Source organism: Callospermophilus lateralis, chromosome 9 (assembly GCF_048772815.1).
Source record: "Callospermophilus lateralis isolate mCalLat2 chromosome 9, mCalLat2.hap1, whole genome shotgun sequence".
NCBI classification, from domain to species: Eukaryota; Metazoa; Chordata; class Mammalia; order Rodentia; family Sciuridae; genus Callospermophilus; species Callospermophilus lateralis.
In genome coordinates, this window is record NC_135313.1 from 68,576,213 (window position 1) to 68,598,299 (window position 22,087).

General features: G+C 35.3%; 1 protein-coding gene across 2 annotated transcripts in view; it reads right to left on the reverse strand.

Moving 5' to 3' along the window:
- The window catches only part of Tank (TRAF family member associated NFKB activator), a 76,930-nt gene that overhangs the window by 36,231 nt on the left and 18,612 nt on the right, over window positions 1-22,087 (reverse strand). For both annotated transcript variants that reach the window (XM_076865731.1, XM_076865730.1), the window contains exon 2: window positions 9,924-10,071. In XM_076865731.1, coding sequence (XP_076721846.1) covers window positions 9,924-10,022 — 99 coding nt within the window. In that variant the 5' untranslated portion in view covers window positions 10,023-10,071. The remainder of the gene's footprint in view (window positions 1-9,923; window positions 10,072-22,087) is intronic.

Genomic DNA, 22,087 nt, shown 5'->3' on the forward strand with positions numbered 1-22,087 from the left:
CAAGCTTCTGGGATTACAGGTGAGCACTACTGTGCCTGGCTAATTAATGGCCATTAGTTTAAAAAATTTAATTAGTTTAATAAAATAATATTTGTATTATTTTTATTAATGATTCTTCTGGGAAAACAGTCAAAAAAGCAACAGAAGTTATTGTTTTTGTTAAATATATTTGATTTCTCTCACAGAACAGTGAATGAGTGGTATGAGTAATAAAAATGATTCTATATCATTATGGATTCTTGAGATGTTTGAAACTCCCAGGTAACTTAGCCTAGTTAGCCAAAAGATGTGGCAAGGATTGCTGATTATTTCTCATATTCACTTTCTTTCAGTAATACAGAGTTTTAGCTGGGTACCTGTACAGTCAGGTAGAGGATAGATTCACCAGCCTTCCTCATTACTAGGTGTGATCATGTGACTAAATTCTGACTAACAGGATGTGAATGGAAGTGATCTGTACAAAAACTGGACATTAGAAAGCTGCTTTTAGCTTCTTCTCTCACCTTTCTCACTGGAAGGGAAGTGGTAACAATAGAGCAGCTACTATAATTTCAGAGAGGAAAACCATATTTTAAAGATAGTAGAGTTGTCTTATTAGCCCTGTTCTACTCGCTTTTGAACTGTTACATGAGAGAGAAGTTAATTTTTCTATTATTTCAGCATTGTATTTCTTGGACCCTTTGAAACAGCAACTTATTCTGTACAAAAATTAATTCCAAGGTCAAGCCAACTCTACCATCCTATACTCCATACCCTATATAATAATCTTTTATTCTGTAAACATATTAAAAGCTGTCTAAGTCAAGGCCTACTTAGATTGCAAGATTACTTTACTTTGGGATAGACAGAAGGCCTCTTAGTGTAGGTAAAAATGAATGCTTACACACTGCAAGAAGCAGAATAAGCAACTAGATGTGGTAATGTATGCCCATAATCCCAACTACTCAGGAGGTTGAGGCGGGCCAATCGCTTGAGCCCAGGAGTTTGAGACTAGCTTAGGCAACACAGAAACAATAATAAACAAAAACAAAAACTAACAGAATAAACAGTATCAGACTATGAGCTTTTTATTCCCTACCTCCCAGTGGTGGGAATCAAAACCAGTTCCTTACATATGCTAGACAAATGCTCTACTATTGAATTACACTCCCAGCCCTTGATCTATTTTTGAAAAATTATGACTCAAAAAGGTATATACCGAATTGCTAAGAATAATTAGTCTTGGGAGAGTGAGAGAGCAATATTACTTCATATTCTGTACATCTTAAATTATCTACTTTTTGGAATAAGTATCATTAAAGCCAACATATCATAATAATTAAAATTAAAGCCAACAATATCATAACAATCACTTATTGGCCTTATTTATCTTTACCTCTCATATCATTTTGGGTGCCTTTGATTGACAGAATGCTCTTGAATGGATATAGTGTACTAACTCAAAGAGGAGACTAAAAAGTTGGTGAGTTTGTAATAGATGACAGATGAAAAGCAATAAAACACACTAGTAAGAAAATATGAACCAGACTAATGATTTAGTCTATTTTTATAATAGTTTTTAAAAAAACTGTGACATAACACAAAATTTAGCATTTTTACCATTTTTAATTATACACTTCTATGACAGTGAATACAGCTGTATTGTTGTGGGACCATCATCACCATCTATCTCCAGAACTTTTTTTTTAATCTTTCCTAATTGAAATTCTGTGCCAATTAAACATCAACTCTTCATTCCTCTCTCCCCCTCAGCCCCTGGCAACCACCCTTTTACTCTATCTTTATGAATCAGACTACTCCAGATACCTCACGTAAGTGGAATAATAGAATATTTGTCCTTTTGTTATTGGCTTATTTCACTTGGTGTAGTATTTTTAAGGTTTCATATTGTAGCATATGTAAGTATTTCCTACTATTCTGTTGATGTGCATACCACGTTTTATTTATTTACCACCGATGAACAGCTAAGTAGCTTCAACTTTTTGCCTATTGCGTTACAATGAACATGGGTGTATAAATATTTGTGTAAGTCCATACTTTCACTTCCCCGCCCATTATTGGTGACAGAACCCAGGGTCTTGTCCATACTAGGCAAGTGCTCTATCACTGAGGTATACCCCAAGTCTTCTGTTTACACTTTTTTTGGGTCATCTACTCAAGAATGAAACTGGGGGACTGTATGGCAATTTTTTTCTAAAGAATTGCCTCTCCATTTTCCACAGTGGCTATACCATTTTACATTCCCACTAGCAATGCACAGGGATTCCTATTGTTCCACCTTCTTGACAACACCTTTGTTCTGTTTCTGCATAACAGTCATACCAATGGGTAAGGAGGTATCTCTTTAATCTACTTTATTCTTTAGTTGTCTCTGCTTTTGGTACCATATCCAAAAAAATCAATGCTAATCCAGTATCATAAGAGTTTCTCTCTATGATTTATTCTAAGAATTTTATTGTTTTAGCTCTTACATTTAGTTCTTTGAACTGTTTTGAGTTAATTTTTGTAAAATGAAGAAAGGCAGTAATCTATTCCAACAACACGGGATTCCTTTTTATAGACTGGCATCTTCTTTAATTTTTTTTTAAACAATGTTTATAGTTTTCAGTATACAAGTCTGCTACCTATCTGGTTAAGGTTATTCTTAAGCTTTTATTTTTTCTAATGCTATTATAAATGTAATTTTTTCTTTTCTGACTGTTTATTGCTAATGTACTAAATTTTTCCATATTGATTTTGTATCCTGCAACTTTTCTGAATTTATTACAATAGGTTATTTATTTTTATATGTGTGCATATCTCTGTATGTGTGCATGTGTGTGTATGTTGACTCTTTTAAGATTTTCAACAGGTAATTATGTAAACAAATTTATTTATGATCTGGCTAGGAATTCCAGTACTAGGCTGAATAAGAAGTAATGCAAGTACATATCCTTATCTCATTCCCAATCTTAGATGAAAGCTTTTTAGTCTTTCATACTGAAATATGATATTAGAGTTTTTCATATATAGCTTTTATTATGTGGAAGTCATTTTCCTCTATTCCTACTTTATGTTTTTAATCATAAAAGAGTGTTAAATTTTATCAAATGCTCTCTTAACCAATTGAGATGACAATGTCATTTTTTTTTCTCTAATTCTGTTAACGTGGCTAATTTTGGATGTCCAATCATCTTAGCATTGTAGGAATCAATCCTACATGGTCTTGGTGGCTAATCTTTTCAATATGCTATTCATTTGGCATTCTAGTAATTTGTTGAGGATTTCTGCATCAATATTATTTTAATAAGCTTCTTGACTGCTGTGACCAAGAAGCCTGAAAAGAACATCATGGAGGAAAAGTTTATTTAGGGCTCATGGTTTCAGAAGTTCAATCTATATATGGATAACTCCATTGCTGTGGGCCCAAGGTGAGGCAAAACATCAAGGTGGAAGGATCTGGTGGAGGAGGAAAGCAGCTCAGGGCCAGGCAACAAGGAAGCAGAAAGGAAAAATAAAAGAGTTCTGCTCACCAGGGACAAAAAATATACCTTAAAAGCATGCTCCCAGTGACCTACTTCCTCCATACAGTTACTGCTGAGTTACCTTTATCCACGGATCAACGCACTAATTAGATTTAGGCTCTCATAAACCAATCATTTCACCTCTGCACTTTCCTGCATTGTCTCACAGATGAGCTTTTGGGAGATACCACATATTTAAACCATAAGAAATATTATCTCAGTTTGCTTTGTAAATTATCTGGTCTTAAACATTCTATTACATAACAGTTACATTATAAAATAAATTTTAACAATGAGTTTTAGAGTAGACAAATATTCAGATTATGGCGAATATTAATAGGGGATATTAGTCTGAGGTGTTTTATTCTTTTTCTTCTCAGATTCCATAATTTCAAATGATTTGCTTTCAATTTCATTGCTTCTTCTCTTTTCTGAATTTCTAGAGGTCAACTGACTACCTCCTTTTCTTCCTCTTACTGATCCTCTCTTCTGTCCTACCAATATTTGAGCACCTACATGCTAGGTACTGGGGACATAACAGTGAATGAGATATGGACTCAGGCCTTATAGGAGTTTACTTTCTTATTCAGGAGGCAAACAGATTTAAATAGATATAATGTCAAAGTAATATATGCTCTGAAGGAAAATAAGCAAGCAGGGTCAGAAGACAGAGAGTAACAGAGGCTGCTCTTGCATTTAAAAGATGATTAGGAAAAGCTTCTTTGAAGAGGTAGTATCTGAGGAGCAACATGAAAGCAATAATGAGGAAACCAAGGAAATATCCAAAGGATATCCAAACCACTCCAGAAAAATGGTATAGCAAACACAAAGGCCCTGAAGCAGGAATGTATCTGAATAATAGCAAGAAATTAATGTGTGGAAAACTGTAAAAAGCATAGAGAAAAAGACAAAGCGTTGGTCAAGGGTCAAATTTTACTCTTCCCTGGTTACCCATAGAAGGGATTTTGAATTTTATTTCATAGAAAAAATGCAAAAGTTTGAGTAGGAGACTGATAACATTCAAACAATCTTTTCTAAGAATCACTCTGGCCGTGTGTGGTGGCTTGCATCTGTAATCCCAGCTACTTGAGAGGCTGAGGTAGGAAGATCTCAAGTTTGAGCCCAGCCTGGGCAACTTAGACACTTGTCTCAAAATAAAATACAAAAAGGGATGGTGATGTAGCTCAGTGATACAGCACCCCTGGGTTCAATTGCCAGTAGTGAAGGAAAAAAAAAAATCACTCTGGCTGTTGTGTAGGGAATTGACTGTAGGAAGGCATCAATTATTTTTTCTCCTCTTCTACTTTCAAACTTTCTCTTCTGTCTACTGTATTATTCTCCAACATCATTTCACTCAACTTAAAAGAAAAAAACCCAAAAAACCTGTCAACTTACTTCTCTTCTTCACAGTCAAGCCTTTTGACTATATAGTTTATAGTGCATTTAGTCTTTCATTTCCTAATTCTTCTCAGCCTACTGCAATCTGCCTTCCATGCTCAACTTAACTGTCTTCATAAATGTCAATAATCTCAACTCAGCCAAATGAAACGTATGCTTATCAGGCATCATCTAACTAGATCTCTTAGCTATCTATTACTTCGAACTACCACATTCTTCTTGAAATTCTTTTCCAATGGCTTCTATGATATCACTCTCTTTGTTAATTTGTTTCCTTCCTTTTAGTGGTTTTTGTTAATCTCCTTAATGGTTCCCCCTTCTAAATGTCTATTTCTAAAAATATTGATGTTCTCTAGGCTTTCTTCCTATGTCTCTCAACTGCTTAATGTTCTGAATCTCTAGATTCAGAAAGCCAACTGGTTTGCCTTCTTTCCTTCCTTTTATCCTCCTCCATTTCTGTCCTTCAAATACACCTTCAACCTATATACTCTAAATGGGAAATGTTATTCACACTTAAAGCTACAAAAAACCCCATTTATTTATTACTGCAACTATTATCTCCAACTCAAAACTCTTTCTAGGCTTCCAGATCCATGTTTAAACCATCCATTTTCATCTGTATGACCCACAGGTAATGAAATTTATTAACTAAAACCTAATTATACACAGACTTATTTCACCATCCCCAAATCTACACCTTCTTCTGTACTCTTGATTTCAGTCATCAGCACCACTTTTAATCTAGTCATTGATTTTAGATTCCTAGGTATCATTCCAGTCTATGCCTTCACCCTCAGAAATGGCCTACATTCAGGTGCCACCTACTTTCCAATGTATCGCCTAAAGAAATGTTAGATCTCTTCCCTAATTCATCCCTAAAATGCTTAATTAGTTTAGGTCCTTATTTTGATTGATTGAAATGATTGTCTTTCATTTTTTCTTTTTCAAACCAAAGTATAATATGTAATACATATACTTAATACATATCAATGTATATTTTATATGTAATTGTATATTAAGATTTAATTTTGTATAAATACAATTATTAGAGTGCTTAAAGTGCAACTGATGATTGCCACATAGTTTTATATTCCTTACTCCTGGAACAATGCTTAGAATAAAATATGTTAATATTGAGCTGAATTCAACATTATATACTGTATCCTACCTATCTCTATCTCACTAATAAAGAAAAGTCTTTAAGTAATTTTTCATTAAATAGGATACAGTATAAACTAGTTAGCTATGCTCCTTATGATCAGGCCATAATCTATCCTTATAGCTTCTTTGCTTGCAATGTCCATCATTCATTTTGAAGCGAAGAGTGATACATGCAAGGCACCACACATATTGCTCCTCCAACTTGCAGGACCCTTCTACCTTAGTTTACTAAACTTAATCTTAGTCCAAATATTAACTCACATGGAGCTTATGACCTGATCTACAAAGATGAACTAGGTGCCTCTTCTCTATGCTCATATATTATCCTGCACTGATCTTTACTGTTATACTTTCATTTCAGTAATTACTACTGATCATCTTTTTATCCTTTATTATATAATAAAATATCTATTTTATTCATCACTTATTTGAACTTTTAAAAGTTCCTTAAGGGCATCAATGTTTGTTTTAGTATTTTCTTTTTTTTTTTTTTTTTAGAGAGAGAGAGAGAGAGAGAGAGAGAATTTTTAATATTTATTTACTTTTTTTAGTTTTTGGCAGACACAACATCTTTGTTTGTATGTGGTGCTGAGGATCGAACCCGGGCCGCACGCATGCCAGGCGAGCGCGCTATTGCTTGAGCCACATCCCCAGCCCTGTTTTAGTATTTTCAAAACTCCATCAAAGTCCCACTACATAGTAGGCACTCAATAATTGTTCTCTCCATTCTTCCCTCCCTCCTTCCTTTCTCTCTTTTTTTGGGACTATACCTAAGATCACTACCTTGACTTTACTATAAAAGAACAGACAGCATATTTTTTTCCTTCATTCACTATTGAGTACATGACAGACATCAATTTAAAATTTTCCCCTTTTTCTTTATTTGGGATATATGCTTAATGTGTAAACCTTCTTTCATGTATGATAAGGGATTAAATTACTAGCTGCCTACCACACTGGCCAGTGCAAGAAAAGTAGGAGTTAAAAGACAAATTTCTTTTTCTTCCTTAACCTAACAATATCTCAATGTTCTATTTTCCTAATCCTACATTTCTAAAACTTTTCTAGGGGGCTCGGGAGGTGGCTTAAGCGGTAATGCGCTTGCCTGGCATGTGCACAGCACTGGGCTCGATCCTCAGGCACCACATACAAATGAAGATGTCGTGTCCGCCGAAAACTTAAAAAATAAATAAATAAATATTTAAAAATAAATAAATAAATAAAACTTTTCTAGGACACATGTAGAATTGCTTCTTAACCCAACTGTAAAACAGAACAATAAAGGCTGTTTTTTTTTGTTGTTGTTGTTATTGCTGTTGTTTTTTGCTTATTTTTTTTTTTACAAGTGAATATTCCTTTAACTTGTGGAAAGAATCAGAAATCCAAATTCTAAACTTAATTGCAATAATTTTCAAAAGACTCATCATATCATCCCCCTCTTTCTCCTATCCACCTCTAATGAAGACCGATAGTGGGCTGGGGTTATGACTTAGTGGTAGAATGAGTGCTTGCCTATCATGTGTTAGGCAATGGGTCTGATTCTTAGCACCGCATATGAATAAATGAATAAAATAAAGTCCATCAACAACTAAAAATTACCTATATATAAAAAAAAACTGATAGTCCATAAGTCCACTTATTAATATAATGTGTATTCTTTAGTAAACCAAGAGGAGGATCAAAAAGAAAAACTTCTGAGAAATGCAAGGACATATAATATAAGCATTTACCAGTATATTATCAACTAGAAAGGAGAAAGGAAACTGTGTAGTTCTATGCTGTATTTATGAAACAAGTAAGAATTAGTGTATTTCTTAGACTTCAAAATGTTATAGGCTAGTAAAAATCATTCTTTCTTCTTATTCTATATTTATTTATTTTTTAAAAAATATTTTTTTAGATGTTGAGGAACATTTATTTTATTTCATTTATTTATATGTGGTGCTGAGAATTGAACCCAGTGCCTCACACATGCTAGGCAAGCGCTCTATCACTGAGCCACAACCCCAGCCCCATCTTCTTCTTCTTTTTTTAAATGAGTGAACCAATGTAAGAGTCCCTACTTTCAACAGCCAGTACACGCAGTTTAACATGGTAGGCCTGAGGTTGTCCTCTACCCTCTTTTTGCAGTACTGGGGATTTTTGCAGAACACAGGACTTTGCAAGTGCTCTTCCACTAAGCTACTTCTTGCACCCGTTTTATTTTGAGAGAAGGTCTTGCTAAATTGCCTAGATTGGCCTCAAACTTGTAATCTTCCTGTCTCAGCTTCCTGAATGGCTGGGATTACTACCATGCTTAGCCTCAGGATGTTATCTTCACAAAGGTGTATTTTGTAAGGTTGACCCTTGAATGGCATTGAGAACTTGAATTTTGAAAACTTTCCTAAGTGATAAGACTGTGACTATTGTGCCAGCCTAGTTCAACGTACAATGAAATTTGTGGTGAACACATACTTTTCTTTTGAATTTTGGATTTTGGCTGATACAGGGTATCTGTGTGACTAGCCCTCAATTAAAAAACAAAACCTCTGAACTCTGAATCTCAAATGGAGTTTCTTATGCTTTATAAACATAAAAGAATCTGTAAAGCTGGAGGGAAAGTGCATAGAAAGACTGACATGACTTCCTTTAGACTCCTCCTGATGTCTTTTTCCATGAATGATCTGGAGATGTATCTTTACCATGTCACTGTAGTAGATCTTAAGCTATGAGTATGACTGGACACTGTGTACTGTGAGTTCTTCTAGTGAATTACAAAATGTGTGAATGGAACTGAGGACCTCTGAAATACAACTAAGTAATGACACTAAACAAGGAAACAATCCTCCATTATCATTTCATAAGTGTATGTTAATAAAATTCTGATCTTTAATAAGACAGAAACATGGAACATAATGTCAGATTAGAGGACAGAATTTTAAGTGGAATACATTTAGCATTACAAAAAGTTCATTACATTACAATCAATTTGCTACTGATTGGTGAAAACCTTATGATAGATCAGTGACATACATGTGCTTAGGAACTACTAGCTTAAATAATTTTTGTCTTTCAAATTACTTCATTTTGATGCTGAAAGTACTAAACAGAAATGCTATGTGTACAGCAATAATTTAAAGCTTGAAATTTTTAATAAAACAGTAAAGATTTCACTGAAATAGTCTATTTTAACTGTCATAAAGAATGGAAGATTTTTTTTTTATAAATGACTAACAAATTAAGTTCCAATATATTTTAAGATTTTCAATCTTCCTGTCATCCAAATAACAAGGTAAAAGAAAAAATCAAACAAAACTAGCTGAGAGACGGTGATACTTTTAACTTCCAATCTGTCATAAAATTGTTTTTACATTTATTTACTCTTATACAAAGTAAGCACTGAAATTTAAAAATTATATATGGAAACCATTTTTTCTCTTTCCTAAACACAATCTTCTTAATACAAACCCATCAAATCAACTCGTATCACAGGTCACAATAACTTTTTTTGATGTTTATTTTTTATTTTTTTTTAAGTTTTTTTTTAAATATTTATTTTTTAGATGTAGTTAGACACAATATCTTTATTTTATTTATGTTTATGTGGTGCTGAGGATTGAACCCAGGGTCTCACATGTGATAGGCAAGTGCTCTACTGCTGAGCCACAATCCCAGCCCCCACAATAATTTTTTAAAAAGGTAACAAAAATCTCAAATTAATGTCATCAATTAATATATCCCTATGTTTCAGTAATTATAGTTTTCCAGTTTCTAACAATATAATATTTTTTCAGGTGCAAAAGACTCTCAAATTTCATTTACTGGGATTAACAACTTTCTCAAAACCAGAACCAAACAACTTCCAAAATCAGAACCACACACCTTTTGCTGAAGTTCCTTTAATGCAGAATCTCTATCCATGCATGCCTGTCGGAAGGCTTCATATGCTTTATTGAGCTGCTCGCCAATGTTTTTATCCATTCCCTCTTGTCCTGTAGCATCACTATAAAGGATGGAATAAATGGCAAGTCTGGAAAATAATTGGGATAATTTAGATAGTTATTAAGTTACACAATATCATTGTAGAAATGTATCTTAAAAGATAAGTCTTTCCTAGTTTAACATAAACCAAATGCTATAAAGGTTTATAAAAATTGAAAGTTTCATCTAAAATCCTGACCAGAAATATAAAATCTTTTTAAGTTTTAAATATTATTTACTAATGTTGCAGTTTATAAAGTGAGGTTCTAGTTCATAAAAATGCTACTTTGAGAATAATAATCTACAAATGTAACCTAAATATGTAGAGATAAAAGGAACATTTTTAAAATTAATATTTTACTATAGAAATGTACAACAGGGTAAGCAATGCAGGAAGGGATTTCTTTTCACTAAATGGACAGTTACTCCCACTTACAAGGTGAATTCTTGCTACACTGAAATTAGAGCAAAATTAAATAGATAATAAATGTTTGTGGATGGAGTTCACACTGTTGTTATCACAGAGCAATTAAAATGTGTGAAAATGCTCTTATTTTAGCACAAAATCTAGGGAGAGCTGCTGTTGAATTGTACATTAAAAAATAAAAATCACATCTCTTTTGTCCTACCCCCATTACCTATTAGTTTTCCAACTTCCCTGCTGTTTCTGAACACAGGTAATTTGCTCAAAGGAGGTAATGTGGTTTTATCATCTCAGTTTGCATAATATTTCTAACCACATTCCTTGGCTCTGTGTAGAGAGTTATCTACTGACTGATTCTTCCTGTCCAGCCTTAAAAACCACAACACAGGACTTTTGTCTTAACCATCTAAAAGCCACAGAATAGACAAAGTACTTTACTGGTTATGGAGGGTAGCAAATTATTTTGCCCTTTGGGAAATATTTTATACTCAAGTCTCTAATCTGTCACAAAATTTTTCATTTCATATGTGGGCACACATATTTTAAAAAATGTTAGCATTTTCATTTGCGATATAATTCAGATAAAATAAAACCCACTATTTTCAAGCAAGCACTTTAGTACTTTTTAATATATTTACTATATTGTACAACTATCACCATTATCTAATTTCAGAATTTTCATCACCCCCAAAAGAAACTCTGAACCTATTAAAATTTGTACCAATTCTCCTCCTCTCCTCCCATCTCCTAGCAACTACTAATCTGTTTTTGTCTCTATGGATTTGCCCGTTTTTGACATTTCATATAAATGGAATCATATACTACATGGCCTTTATGTATGGCTTCTTTCACATAAGATATTATTTCTGAGGTTCATTCATATCGTAGCATGTAACAGTATTCATTCCTTTATGTGGCTGAATAATATTCCATTGTATGGATATACAACATTTTGTTTATCCATTCCTCAGTTGATGGACATTTGAGTTGCTTTTTCTTTTTGGCTATTATAAATAAAGTTACTATGAACATTTGTGTATACATTTTTGTGTGAACATATGTTTTCAATTCTCTCAGATATATGCCTAGGAGTAGAACTACTGGGTCAGATGGTAATTCTATGTTTAACTTTTTGAGGGACTGCCAAACTGTTTCCATAGTAGCTATACCATTTTACATATCCACTAGTGATGCACAACAGTTCCAATTTCTCCACATCCTCGCCAACATTTCTTATAGTCCATTTTAAAAATCATAGCTGTCCTAGTGGGTGTGAGTGAAGTGGTACCAAATTGTGGTTTTGATTTACATTTCCCTAATGACTAATGATGTCAAGCATCTTTCTACGTGCTAGCTGGTCATTTATGTATCTTTGAGAAATGTCTATTCAAATCTTGTACCCATTTTTTAAACCAAGTTGTCTTTTTATTGTTAAGGAGTAAGAGTTCTTTATATCTTCTAGAAACTAGTTATTTGATATAACTTACAAGTATTTTCTCCCATTTTATAGATGTATTATTTTCACTTTTTTTCTATCCTTTTCTTTCTTTCTTTTTTCTTTTCTTTCTTTTTTTTTTTGTGGTGCTGGGGATCAAATAATTCAAATTCAGGGCCTCACATGTTAGGCAAATGATCCTCCATTGACCTATACCTCCAGTCCTCTTTCATTTCTTTTAAATATTCAAATGTGTTCATAGGATGGTTTCCCATCTTGATTCAGGGTGCTTTTAGAGCTGCATCCTGCTGAAGAAACATCCTTCTGCAAGCCCTGTTTCTCCTCTGTAGGTTGGCAGAAGAGAGTGGAACAACCAACACACAAAACTACCATTTGTGCTTGGCTAAAGACTGATGATTTTATAGCATCCTGGGCATTTCAGACCTGAGGCAGGAATTGGGGCTTGGCACCAGGTATTTCCTCTCCTTTTCTTCTAGAGTAGAAAAAAAGGAGTTCGTTTGTAAAGAGAGGCATGTTCTCATGGGGAGTTCTTCACTGTTGGACAAAGCTCTTTTAACGTTTTTGATACTATTCTTTAACATACATTTTAAATTTTGAGGAAGTCCAATTTACCTATATTTTTCTTTGGTTGCTTATACTCTTTTGCTGCCATTTCTAAGGAACTGTTGCTTAACCCAATGTCATAGACTTTGACATAAGGAAACATAAGTTTCCTTTAAGAGTTTTATAATCTTGGTATTTATATTAGGTCTTAGTTCCACATTGAATTAATTTTTCCTATGAATAAGGTAGGGTTCAGATTCATTCCTTTGAATGAGGCTATCCAGGTGATCTGGCACCCTTTGTTGAAAGGGTTATTTTTTTCTCCTCTTAAAGGTCTTGGCACTCTTGTCAAAACCTGACTGACCATAAATCAAAAACTTTTTTCTCTTTGGTTTTTATGCTAGAAGTTGAACCTAGGTCCCTGCATATGCAAAGTACATGGTCTACCATTGAACTACAACCTCAGCTCCTACAATGCTGTTTTAAAGACTGGCTACAAGTAACATTTCAATCATAACAAAGTCTTTCATTTTAAGATACTAAATGTGCATCTAACTTGTCTACCAGGCCTAATGAAAAAAAAAAAATTTCAAGTAATAGGTATCACTGTGTCATGACTTTCTGAAGAAGTGAAGGAATAATAATTCTTTAGTCATTCCACAGGGAAGATGGTTCCCACAGCTACCTCTGATAAGTTAAAAATAAGTATGCAAGGTGGGAAAGAAAACTGAACTACAGGTAGTAACAGGGACTGAAATATACCAAAATATGCTAATATAAAAATTAGAGGTTTGAAGTGGCTAGATTATTTATCATTTTAAAAAGCTATATATGTCATGGAAAAAGATCTATAAACCATACCTGGGTTTTAAAATCTGTGATGAATTAAAGATTGGGACTCCATCTAATTTCATACTTTATTCTATTACTAACTGACCCTTAGTTAAGGTTCACTAAATCTTCTGTGACCCAAGTTTCTTTCTCTCTAGTACAAAAAAAAAAAAAAAAAAGATGTTTGGACTTGATTTTTAAGGAATTTCCTTGTTATACAGTTCTTCAGTCTGTGAGTTAAAAATGCATGTCTGTTCCATCAAGAAGGTGCATTCTTTTTAAAAATGTAAATGCTGCATTAAATATAGCCGCATCATATGCAAGCAAATCATGTGGAATCTTCACTTCAGGTCCTTGAATTAGATCACACAAATGTCACTAAGAGGAGCTGCTGAGTAAATTCCACATGGATGCAAACTATTTCCTGAAATAAGAATGTATACTGAGGAAATAAAGTTTCAGTTGATACAAATAAATACATGATAAATTTAATTTCTATTTCACAATTGAAAAAAAAAGGTGTTAGATCAATGATACTGACCAGAAAAAAAGGAAACTCTGGGACCTAGCTAATTAAATTGGCCAAATTTCAAATATTAACACCCTGATCTTTAAAGCCACTTGTTCATTTATTTTTAAAAAACATTTGTTAGTGTAGAATTAATTTCAAAATGAAAGCAATTACATTTCAATTATATTTTGGTATTTTTCTGCAAAATCTGCCTGGCTCCAGGGCAAAATTTTTATTGATAATATACATGCTCAAATCCAAATCTCATGGCTAGTCTCTTTCCCCAACCCCAGGAAGCTGAAGCTAGAGAAATCTCTTGGAAATACTCTACTTAGTGTTTTACTTCATTTCTTGGTTTGGTTTGGTTTCCTTTTTTACTACATGGGAAAAGATTAAGACACTTTTGACATTCCAGAAGGTAGCTGGGTTAGTTGAATGCACCTCCCACTCCAGCCCCCTGACCCACCCTCTGCAATTCTCCTGAAGCTTGGATACTCAAGTCACCCACTCATCTTTTCCCCTCTAGCAAGTTACTTCTTTTCCAACCCAAAGACCAGGTGGTTTGAGCAAGAAAGCAGAACAGAGGGCATCAGATTCCCATTCCAGCTTTCCAGCTAAAGTGAGTGCCTGTTCAGGGACAAGAACCAAGAAAACCCCTAGCAACAAGCCACTTCCTTTAAGAATGGGAACAAAAAGCAGAGTAGAAAGAGTTGAAAAACTTGCAATTTGGCCTGAAAAGGAGTACATTTGAAACTGAGGCCAGAAAAGTGCAGCTGTTGAAGAGATTAGTGCCATTAAAGAAAAACCACATACTTTGCACAGAAACAATGAAAAAGATGACTTGAAGGCACCTCAGGAATCACCAAGACTCCACTCACTGAAAGTTCAGGGGTATAAAAAAAGTGTAAATTCGTTTGAAAGACTCTGAAGATAGCACAGGGGTACCCTACTCCCACAGGGCTGTCTAAGAAGTTGTTTCCCTAGGATTTAGTGCTCAGCTTCTAAGGCATCAAAGGTCACTGCAGCTGTGGTCCAAATGGTCCTGGTTACTGCTCCTATTGGTAGCAGATCTTGGTGTTATCCACATTATGCTGGTTGAGCAGGAATGAAAAAATGCTGGGGTTAGGGAGTCATGGAGGTTTCTACTGAGATTTCAAAGGAAGGCCTGTAAGGACAGACAATGCATATAGCAGGGCCAGAATCCATGTGGGCAGCCTTTGGGAGGGTGACATGTGAAGCTGTGAAAGCGAAACTGAAGCTGCAATGGCGATCCCAAGAAGTTGGAGATGCCAGGAACAATTGCCAAGGAAAGTGGCAGGCAGCAAGCAGATCTAGCCCAAGAAAGAGGCCACGTGGCTGGCAACCAAGAAGGCCCTTTGGGTCCCACATCTCATTACCACATGCTTTAGATGTCAAATGTAGATCCACAGAACATAATGTTTGCCTTGCTAGGTTTCTATCTTATTTTGGTCCCATTCCTTCTATGACTATTCTTTCCTTTTAGAATGGGACTATTTACTCTGTGCCATTTTATATTGATTTTTTGATTTTTACAGGGGCTCATAGCTAAGTGCTTTCCTGCAGTCTTGAGGAAGACTTTGGACTTGGACTTTTGAGCAAAGCTGGAACTGTTAAGAACTGTGAGTTCCTGGATATGGATTGAAAGCATTCTGCATTGTGAGATGGGTATAAGCATACAAAAGGAGCTATACTTTTGTAGGTAGAATGAAAAAAATAAAGGCTTTATATTCAGATCCTAGATCTGTAATTTTCTAGCCATTTATTTAACTTCACTGAACATTAGTTTTCATATCAGTCATCTCATAGTCTGCAGAGTTTAAATGAACCAGGTATGAAGAATATGGTATTTGTTCCACAATATTCATTCTCCTTGGCTTTTTTCTTTTTTAATTATTATTATTATTTTTTTTTAATTTGGCAGTGCTAGAGATTGAACCCAGGGTTTTGCTCATGCCGTCAGTGCTCTACCGCTGAGCTATATCCCCAGTCCTCCCTTCTGCTCTTCATGTACAAGTACTAATTATTTTTATCTGGTATGGTCATGTGGCTATATTCTGAAACTGGCAAATGAATGTAACTTCTAAAACAAACTTCCCTTTCACTTTTTAAATTTCTCAGCTGAATGGAATTTTGTAATGGTAAGTCACCTGTATTACCCTGGTGAGGGCAACATTTCAGGGATGATGAAACTGGGTTCTTGAATTTTATGGAGCTGCCTGATCAGCTCTGGACATCTTATAAAGTTTGAATTGATATATAAAACAAAACAAAATAAAAACCCCAACAAGGTCTTTCTTTTAGAAACCCACGAAAAGTGGTGTTCTAAAAGAGGAGAAGGTCTGTATCCTGGCTGATTCACTGCTGAACACATAGAAGCACTGCTTTTCTCCTGGGATGTTATGCTTTGAATGTGAGGTGTCCCCCCAATGCTCACGTGTGAGACAACGCAAGAAGGGTTGGAGGAGAAGTGATTGGGTTATAGCCTTAACGAAATCAGTTAATTAATCCCTGATGGGATTAACTGAATGGTAGCTGGAGGCAGGTGGGGTGTAGCTGAAGGAAGTGGTTCATTGGGGACATGACTATGGGATATATATTTTGTATCTGCAAAGGGGAGATCTCTCTGTCTCTCTCTGCTTTCTCATCATCATATGAGCCAGTTCCCTCTGCCACACTCTTCTGCCATAATGTTTTGCCTCACCTTGAGCCCTGAGGAATGGAGCCTGCTGTCTATAGATTGAGACTCTTGAAACCATAAGCCCCTAGATAAACTTTTCCTCTACAGTTGTGCTGGTCAAGTCATCTTGTCACAGCAGCGAAAAAGCTGACTAAAACACTGTGAAAGAGACAAATAGTCACAGTCTTTTCCCAAATTAATCAGATAGGTGGGAATGTTATCTAATGCTCTGGTCTGTTAACCTTTATACCCTGCTAAATAAGGAAATAAGGAAAAATAAGTCTTGTCAAGGTGTTTGTGGGATTTCTCTTCTACACTACCAACCTTATGACAATAAAGTTGTGTTAACTAGTGAGTTCTCAAGAGTGGAAGTGTTTGTATTTATCTTCTAGTCTTGACCAGAAAAGTAAAAAAATTTTTTTTTCAGTAATCTTAGAAAAGTCCCCCAAAACACACACACACACACACACACACACACACACACACACACAAATAAGAACTGTCACAGGCTGCAAGAGATTAATAAAAGGCAAGGCTGTTTTTGAAACAGTAGTTAAAGTCTTATAAGTTAGCAAATTAGCTGCCTCTCCAGTGTTCCTGAGTCATTTACTATATCAAAAACAATATCATGAAGGAACAGAATCTGAGAGAGTTTGTCTATAAAAAGATAGTGACGTATCAGTAGACAGAGGTTCTTTTTGCAAAAAGGCCTATTTTCTCTTTAAAGCACAATTTTAAATTACTGGGCAGTCAAGAATATTATCACTGATAAAGAGGAACAAGAAAAAGCCTCATAATTATAAAGCTGTATGTACTCCTTGCTCTTGACCACTGGCACAGCTCTTCATATCTCTGCTTTTAATTTCCCTAAGGACACCTAGAGGCTGTTGGACAAATGTTTGCAAGTCACAACTTGTTTTATTAGAAGTAATTGTGAAAACTCCAATGGACAATAAATAAGGTTGCAGAGATTTCAAGATCTCTACTTCTAGTCATTCCCAAGATGTTTAGGATGTGACTTTAAAGGCATAATGTTATTTTAAAACTAGATCTAATATTTTAATACTGTGCCATCTACTCTCTCACTGTCTTAAATATTCCTGAAATAAGGAACCCAGAATCCCTGGTAGCCTAACAAGCAAATATTCACCTGTGCCAGAAACACCCAACTTTCCACTCTTTGTAGGGCCATGCCAGTTTTTCTTAAACATTAAGACTCAAATCTGGTAAATTCAAACATTTGATATGTCATCCTGTGGGGACACAAGAGTTGACTAAAACGTTTGATATGCCGATTTATTCCCTTTGTCTCTGGAAAAAAATCTAAAAACATGTTATAAAAAAATACTCAAAACTTAATTTTTAGCTAGACTACATTTTGTGTATTGATTTCTCTGATACAACTTACAGATTAGAGTCTAATTTAAAAAGACTAGCAAAACAAAAGTAAAATCAGGTCTATGCAGAATACATGTCCAGGTTAGACATGCTATGGGTGAAAATGAACAAGTCATTTACTCTTTCTGTGGACTCTAGTTCATCAACTCCAGTTTAGAATTTGGGGGATAGAATCGTGCTACAAGATATTGGTTCCCAACTGGTCAATACATTGGAATCACCTGGGTTGCACAACTATATTTGGAATCACCTGGGTTGCACAACTATATTTGGAATCACCTGGGTTGCACAACTATATTTAAAAAATAGATCAGCAAACCCTGTCTCAGACTTCTTGGATAAAAATTTCGTGTGTGGGGACATCCAAGACATTTAAAATTATTGCCAAAGGTTGGGGAGGGTGCAATCATAATTGGGAAAGTTCTGTAATACTATACAAACATGTACCAATAAAGAAAAATAGGCTTTCATAAAATGGCTTTTTTAATAGTGGTTTGGTTTTTTTTTTTTTTAAAGAGAGAGTGAGAGAGGAGAGAGAGAGAGAGAGAGAGACAATTTTAATATTTATTTTTTAGTTATCGGCAGATACAACATCTTTGTTTGTATGTGGTGCTGAGGATCGAACCCGGGCCGCACGCATGCCAGGCGAGCGCGCTACCGCTTGAGCCATATTCCCAGCCCCGTGGTTTGGTTTTTTAATTGTTCCAGAAGACCAGGATAGAATATGGAAATAAAAACAGCAGTTGCTAAGGTAGACCTTCTCTCTTTTCGGTACTTTGGTAGAGGGCCCAGGACAACAGCCCTTTATTAATTTTGTTTCCATGGAATTCCCATAGTCATCAGTGTATATAATTTTTTTTTTTTTTTACTAATAATGATAGTCTAGTGGAAGAATTTGAGTGTGACCATAGCCCTTCTCCTACCAAGCAGCAATGATGTTTTTCTTATCAATAATTAATCATCCCAATTCCATTTAAATTCTCAAATTCAGAACTGAGAGAAGACATAGATCCCAATGGCATGCCCTCAATCCAAAGAGGCACAAAGCCACTAACCAGAACAATTTAAATCTTCTGTTTCAATAGCAAGTATCCTAAAAATGAAGAGAATGGTTCCCTACTTCCTCATGAGAAACAGGAGAGGAATGGTAGAAAGTGATGCCTAATTGCCAGGAGCTTTACATAAGCCCCCTCATATTTAATCTTCCCTCTATAGGAGCATAAGTGGTCTTTCTTTTATAGATGAGGAAACAGCACTTCAAAGGGTAAATAAGTTGACTAAGGTCCCCAAATTAGAAAATGCAAGAACCAGATAAATCCATATCCCTCTGATGTGAAATCACAATCTTTATTAGATCTTGCCCCTAGTTTTTTTTTATTTGTTCTAAGTAGTTATACATGACAGTAGAATGCACTCTGACACATCTTACACAAACAGAATAAAACTTCTCATTCTTCTGATTGTACATTATGTAGAATTACACCAATCCTATAACCATATATGCTCACAGGACCTAATTTAGTTTTTATTTTTATCAAACCTATAAATAGCTGTTTATATATATGTTTAGTACTGGGGATTGGACCCAGGGCACTCAACCACTGAGCCACATCCCCAGCCCTACTTTGTATTTTATTTAGAGACAGGGTCTCACTGAGTTGCTCAGGGCCTAGCCCTTGCTAAGGCTGCCTCAGCAACTCTCTATCCTTCTGCCTCAGCCTTCAGAGGGGCTGGGATTATAGGCGTGCACTGCACTTGGCTAAATAGCTGTATCTTAATGAGACAAATAGCTCTATAAGATTTAAGAAAAACAATAGTCCTATTTTTCCTTCCCAATTTCCTACTGCACCTTAGCAAAAACTTCTTTTGGCTGATTCTTTTTGGAATTTATCTGTGTATCTCTAAATAATACGTAGCATTTCCACTACTGATTTTTCAGTTTTACTTGTCTTTTTACCATGCAAAATAAGAATTCAGTTGTCTCTAAACACCCGCTCCTTCCATTCTCCTCATTCTCCTAATAGCTATTTATCCTATTTTAATTAGATTAACATCCAGCTTTTACTGTACTTGCTTATTACTATGCATTGCTTAAGTCTATGGCTGCTTTTCCTTTCCTGAAAACTGCCCCTACCACATTTTTTATTTGCTTTACTTCCAATTATCAGTAATATAACTTCTCAGTATATTAAGACACTTCTGATATTCTATCAACTTCGTCTTCTTTGATGAATCTCTCCTTGAATTTTCTGTTAAATCTAGATTGGTTGCTCTCTAAGTCTGATGGAAAGCCCTCTAATCTTGGGACTTACTTTCATTTTGTATTTTGGGAATTTCCTTTGCCCATCTCTCCCTCTAATCAAATCCCTCATTTTTAGTATCCTAATTCTTCTCGTATTACATTTCATTTGATGGCCCAAATCTTCAGCAGCTTCCTAAGACAGAGTGTTAGGGAAGTAAAAAAATTTGAAACTTTGCATTAACTGAAAATATCTTTACCTTCAGACCTGACAATGTGACCAGATAAAGAGTTCTAGGTTGGAAGTAATTTTTCCTCAGAATTTTGAAGGCTTTGCTATGCTGTCTTCTAGCTTCCATTTGTTTGTTTTTGGTGAAGCCCAGACCCATTTTGATTCCTGATATTGCACTTCACCTATCTTTCCCACTTTAGAAACTAGTGGGCTCCTATCCACTTCCTGTCTTTGTCCAGTATATTCTGAAATTTATATCCATTGCAATGGGTGTTTGATGGGCCCTTTCAATATGAAAACTCATTCTTCATATCTTGGGAATTTTCTTGAAACACACACACACACGTACTTCCTTATTTTTGCATCTCTTTTCAGTACTCCTATTATGTGGATACTAAATCATCTGGTACTCTTAACTCTCCCAATCTTTCCTACTTTTTAAAAAGAACTTCTCTCCTTATTTCATAAACACGGTGTCTTAAGTTCTGTTCCTTCTGAGTCAGTATTATTCTGCCAAATGACAATCAATCAATCCTAGATAAGGAAAGTAATAATCAAGGATAAGCATTGCTTCAGGAGCTCTACCAAATCTGGGGGTATAGGAGCCAAACAATGTTCCACCTCTAATAGTGCATTTCAACCAGAACAGCTGAACTTTGATCAGTTGCATGTATTGGGAGCCCAAGTTTGAAGAAAATCCCAGGCTTTAAAGAAAGGTTTCTACCATCTCTACCCCAGTATGATTTGTAATTCTTTAAGAAAATCTATTTTTTTTTCCTGTGGGCTGAGAGATCCTGTGGGTGATTTGGGAGGTGGGAAAGGCCCCTCTCCTGGGTTTTCCCCACTGCTAAGCCTATTCTACTTCTGGGTCAATGTTCTCCTAGGGTTTACACTTGTGGTGAGAGGTCAACTCAAATCTAAAGTAGTTTCAGGATGGGGAAAGGAAATCAACTTGAATAACTGCTACCCTCTCTACTCTGTCTCAGAAAAGGCATCAGCCTTTCCCAACCTCTTGGGGTATGAATAATAAGAAAAAGTCACATTCTGTACCAGAAAAGTTGGCATGTTAGCAAAGGAAGAGACAAATGAATGAGAAACATTTTTTCTTAACTATATGTCTGCCTTCTCACTTGCCAAAATCATCAGGAGCAAAAAGCAGAGAATCAGTCAATAACATAGCACATATACATATATAATACATCCTCTACATTGGATGGTAAGACAGACCTTTAAAGACCCTTGAAAATATAAGTGTGTTTTCCTTACTTGAAGAAAGAAAATGGAAGAGAATGTCACCTCTAACATGTATTTATTATCATTTCCCACTTTAAGAGAGTTATATACCATGATTCCTCAAACAACAGTTTACCTTTATTTCTACTTTCCAGGCTATATACTTTGGTTATGAATAGACCCATAGCCCACTGCGCTAAACGGTATTCCAATTAGGCAGATGCTATAATAAAATACTTAATTATCATAGATCTGGCAGTGTCACAATTGTGTGTGTGTGTGTGTGGGGGGATTTGGTACCAAGGATTGAACCCAAGGGTCAAACATAACCCCTGAGTCACATCCCTGACCCTTTTTATTTCTTATTTTGAGACAGGGCCTCCCTAAGTTACTGAGGCTGGCTTTGAACTTGTGATCCTCCTACCTCAGCCTCCTAAACTGCTGGGATTAAAGGCATGAGCCACTATGTCCAGCCTGTGTTTTATATTTTTTCATAAGCT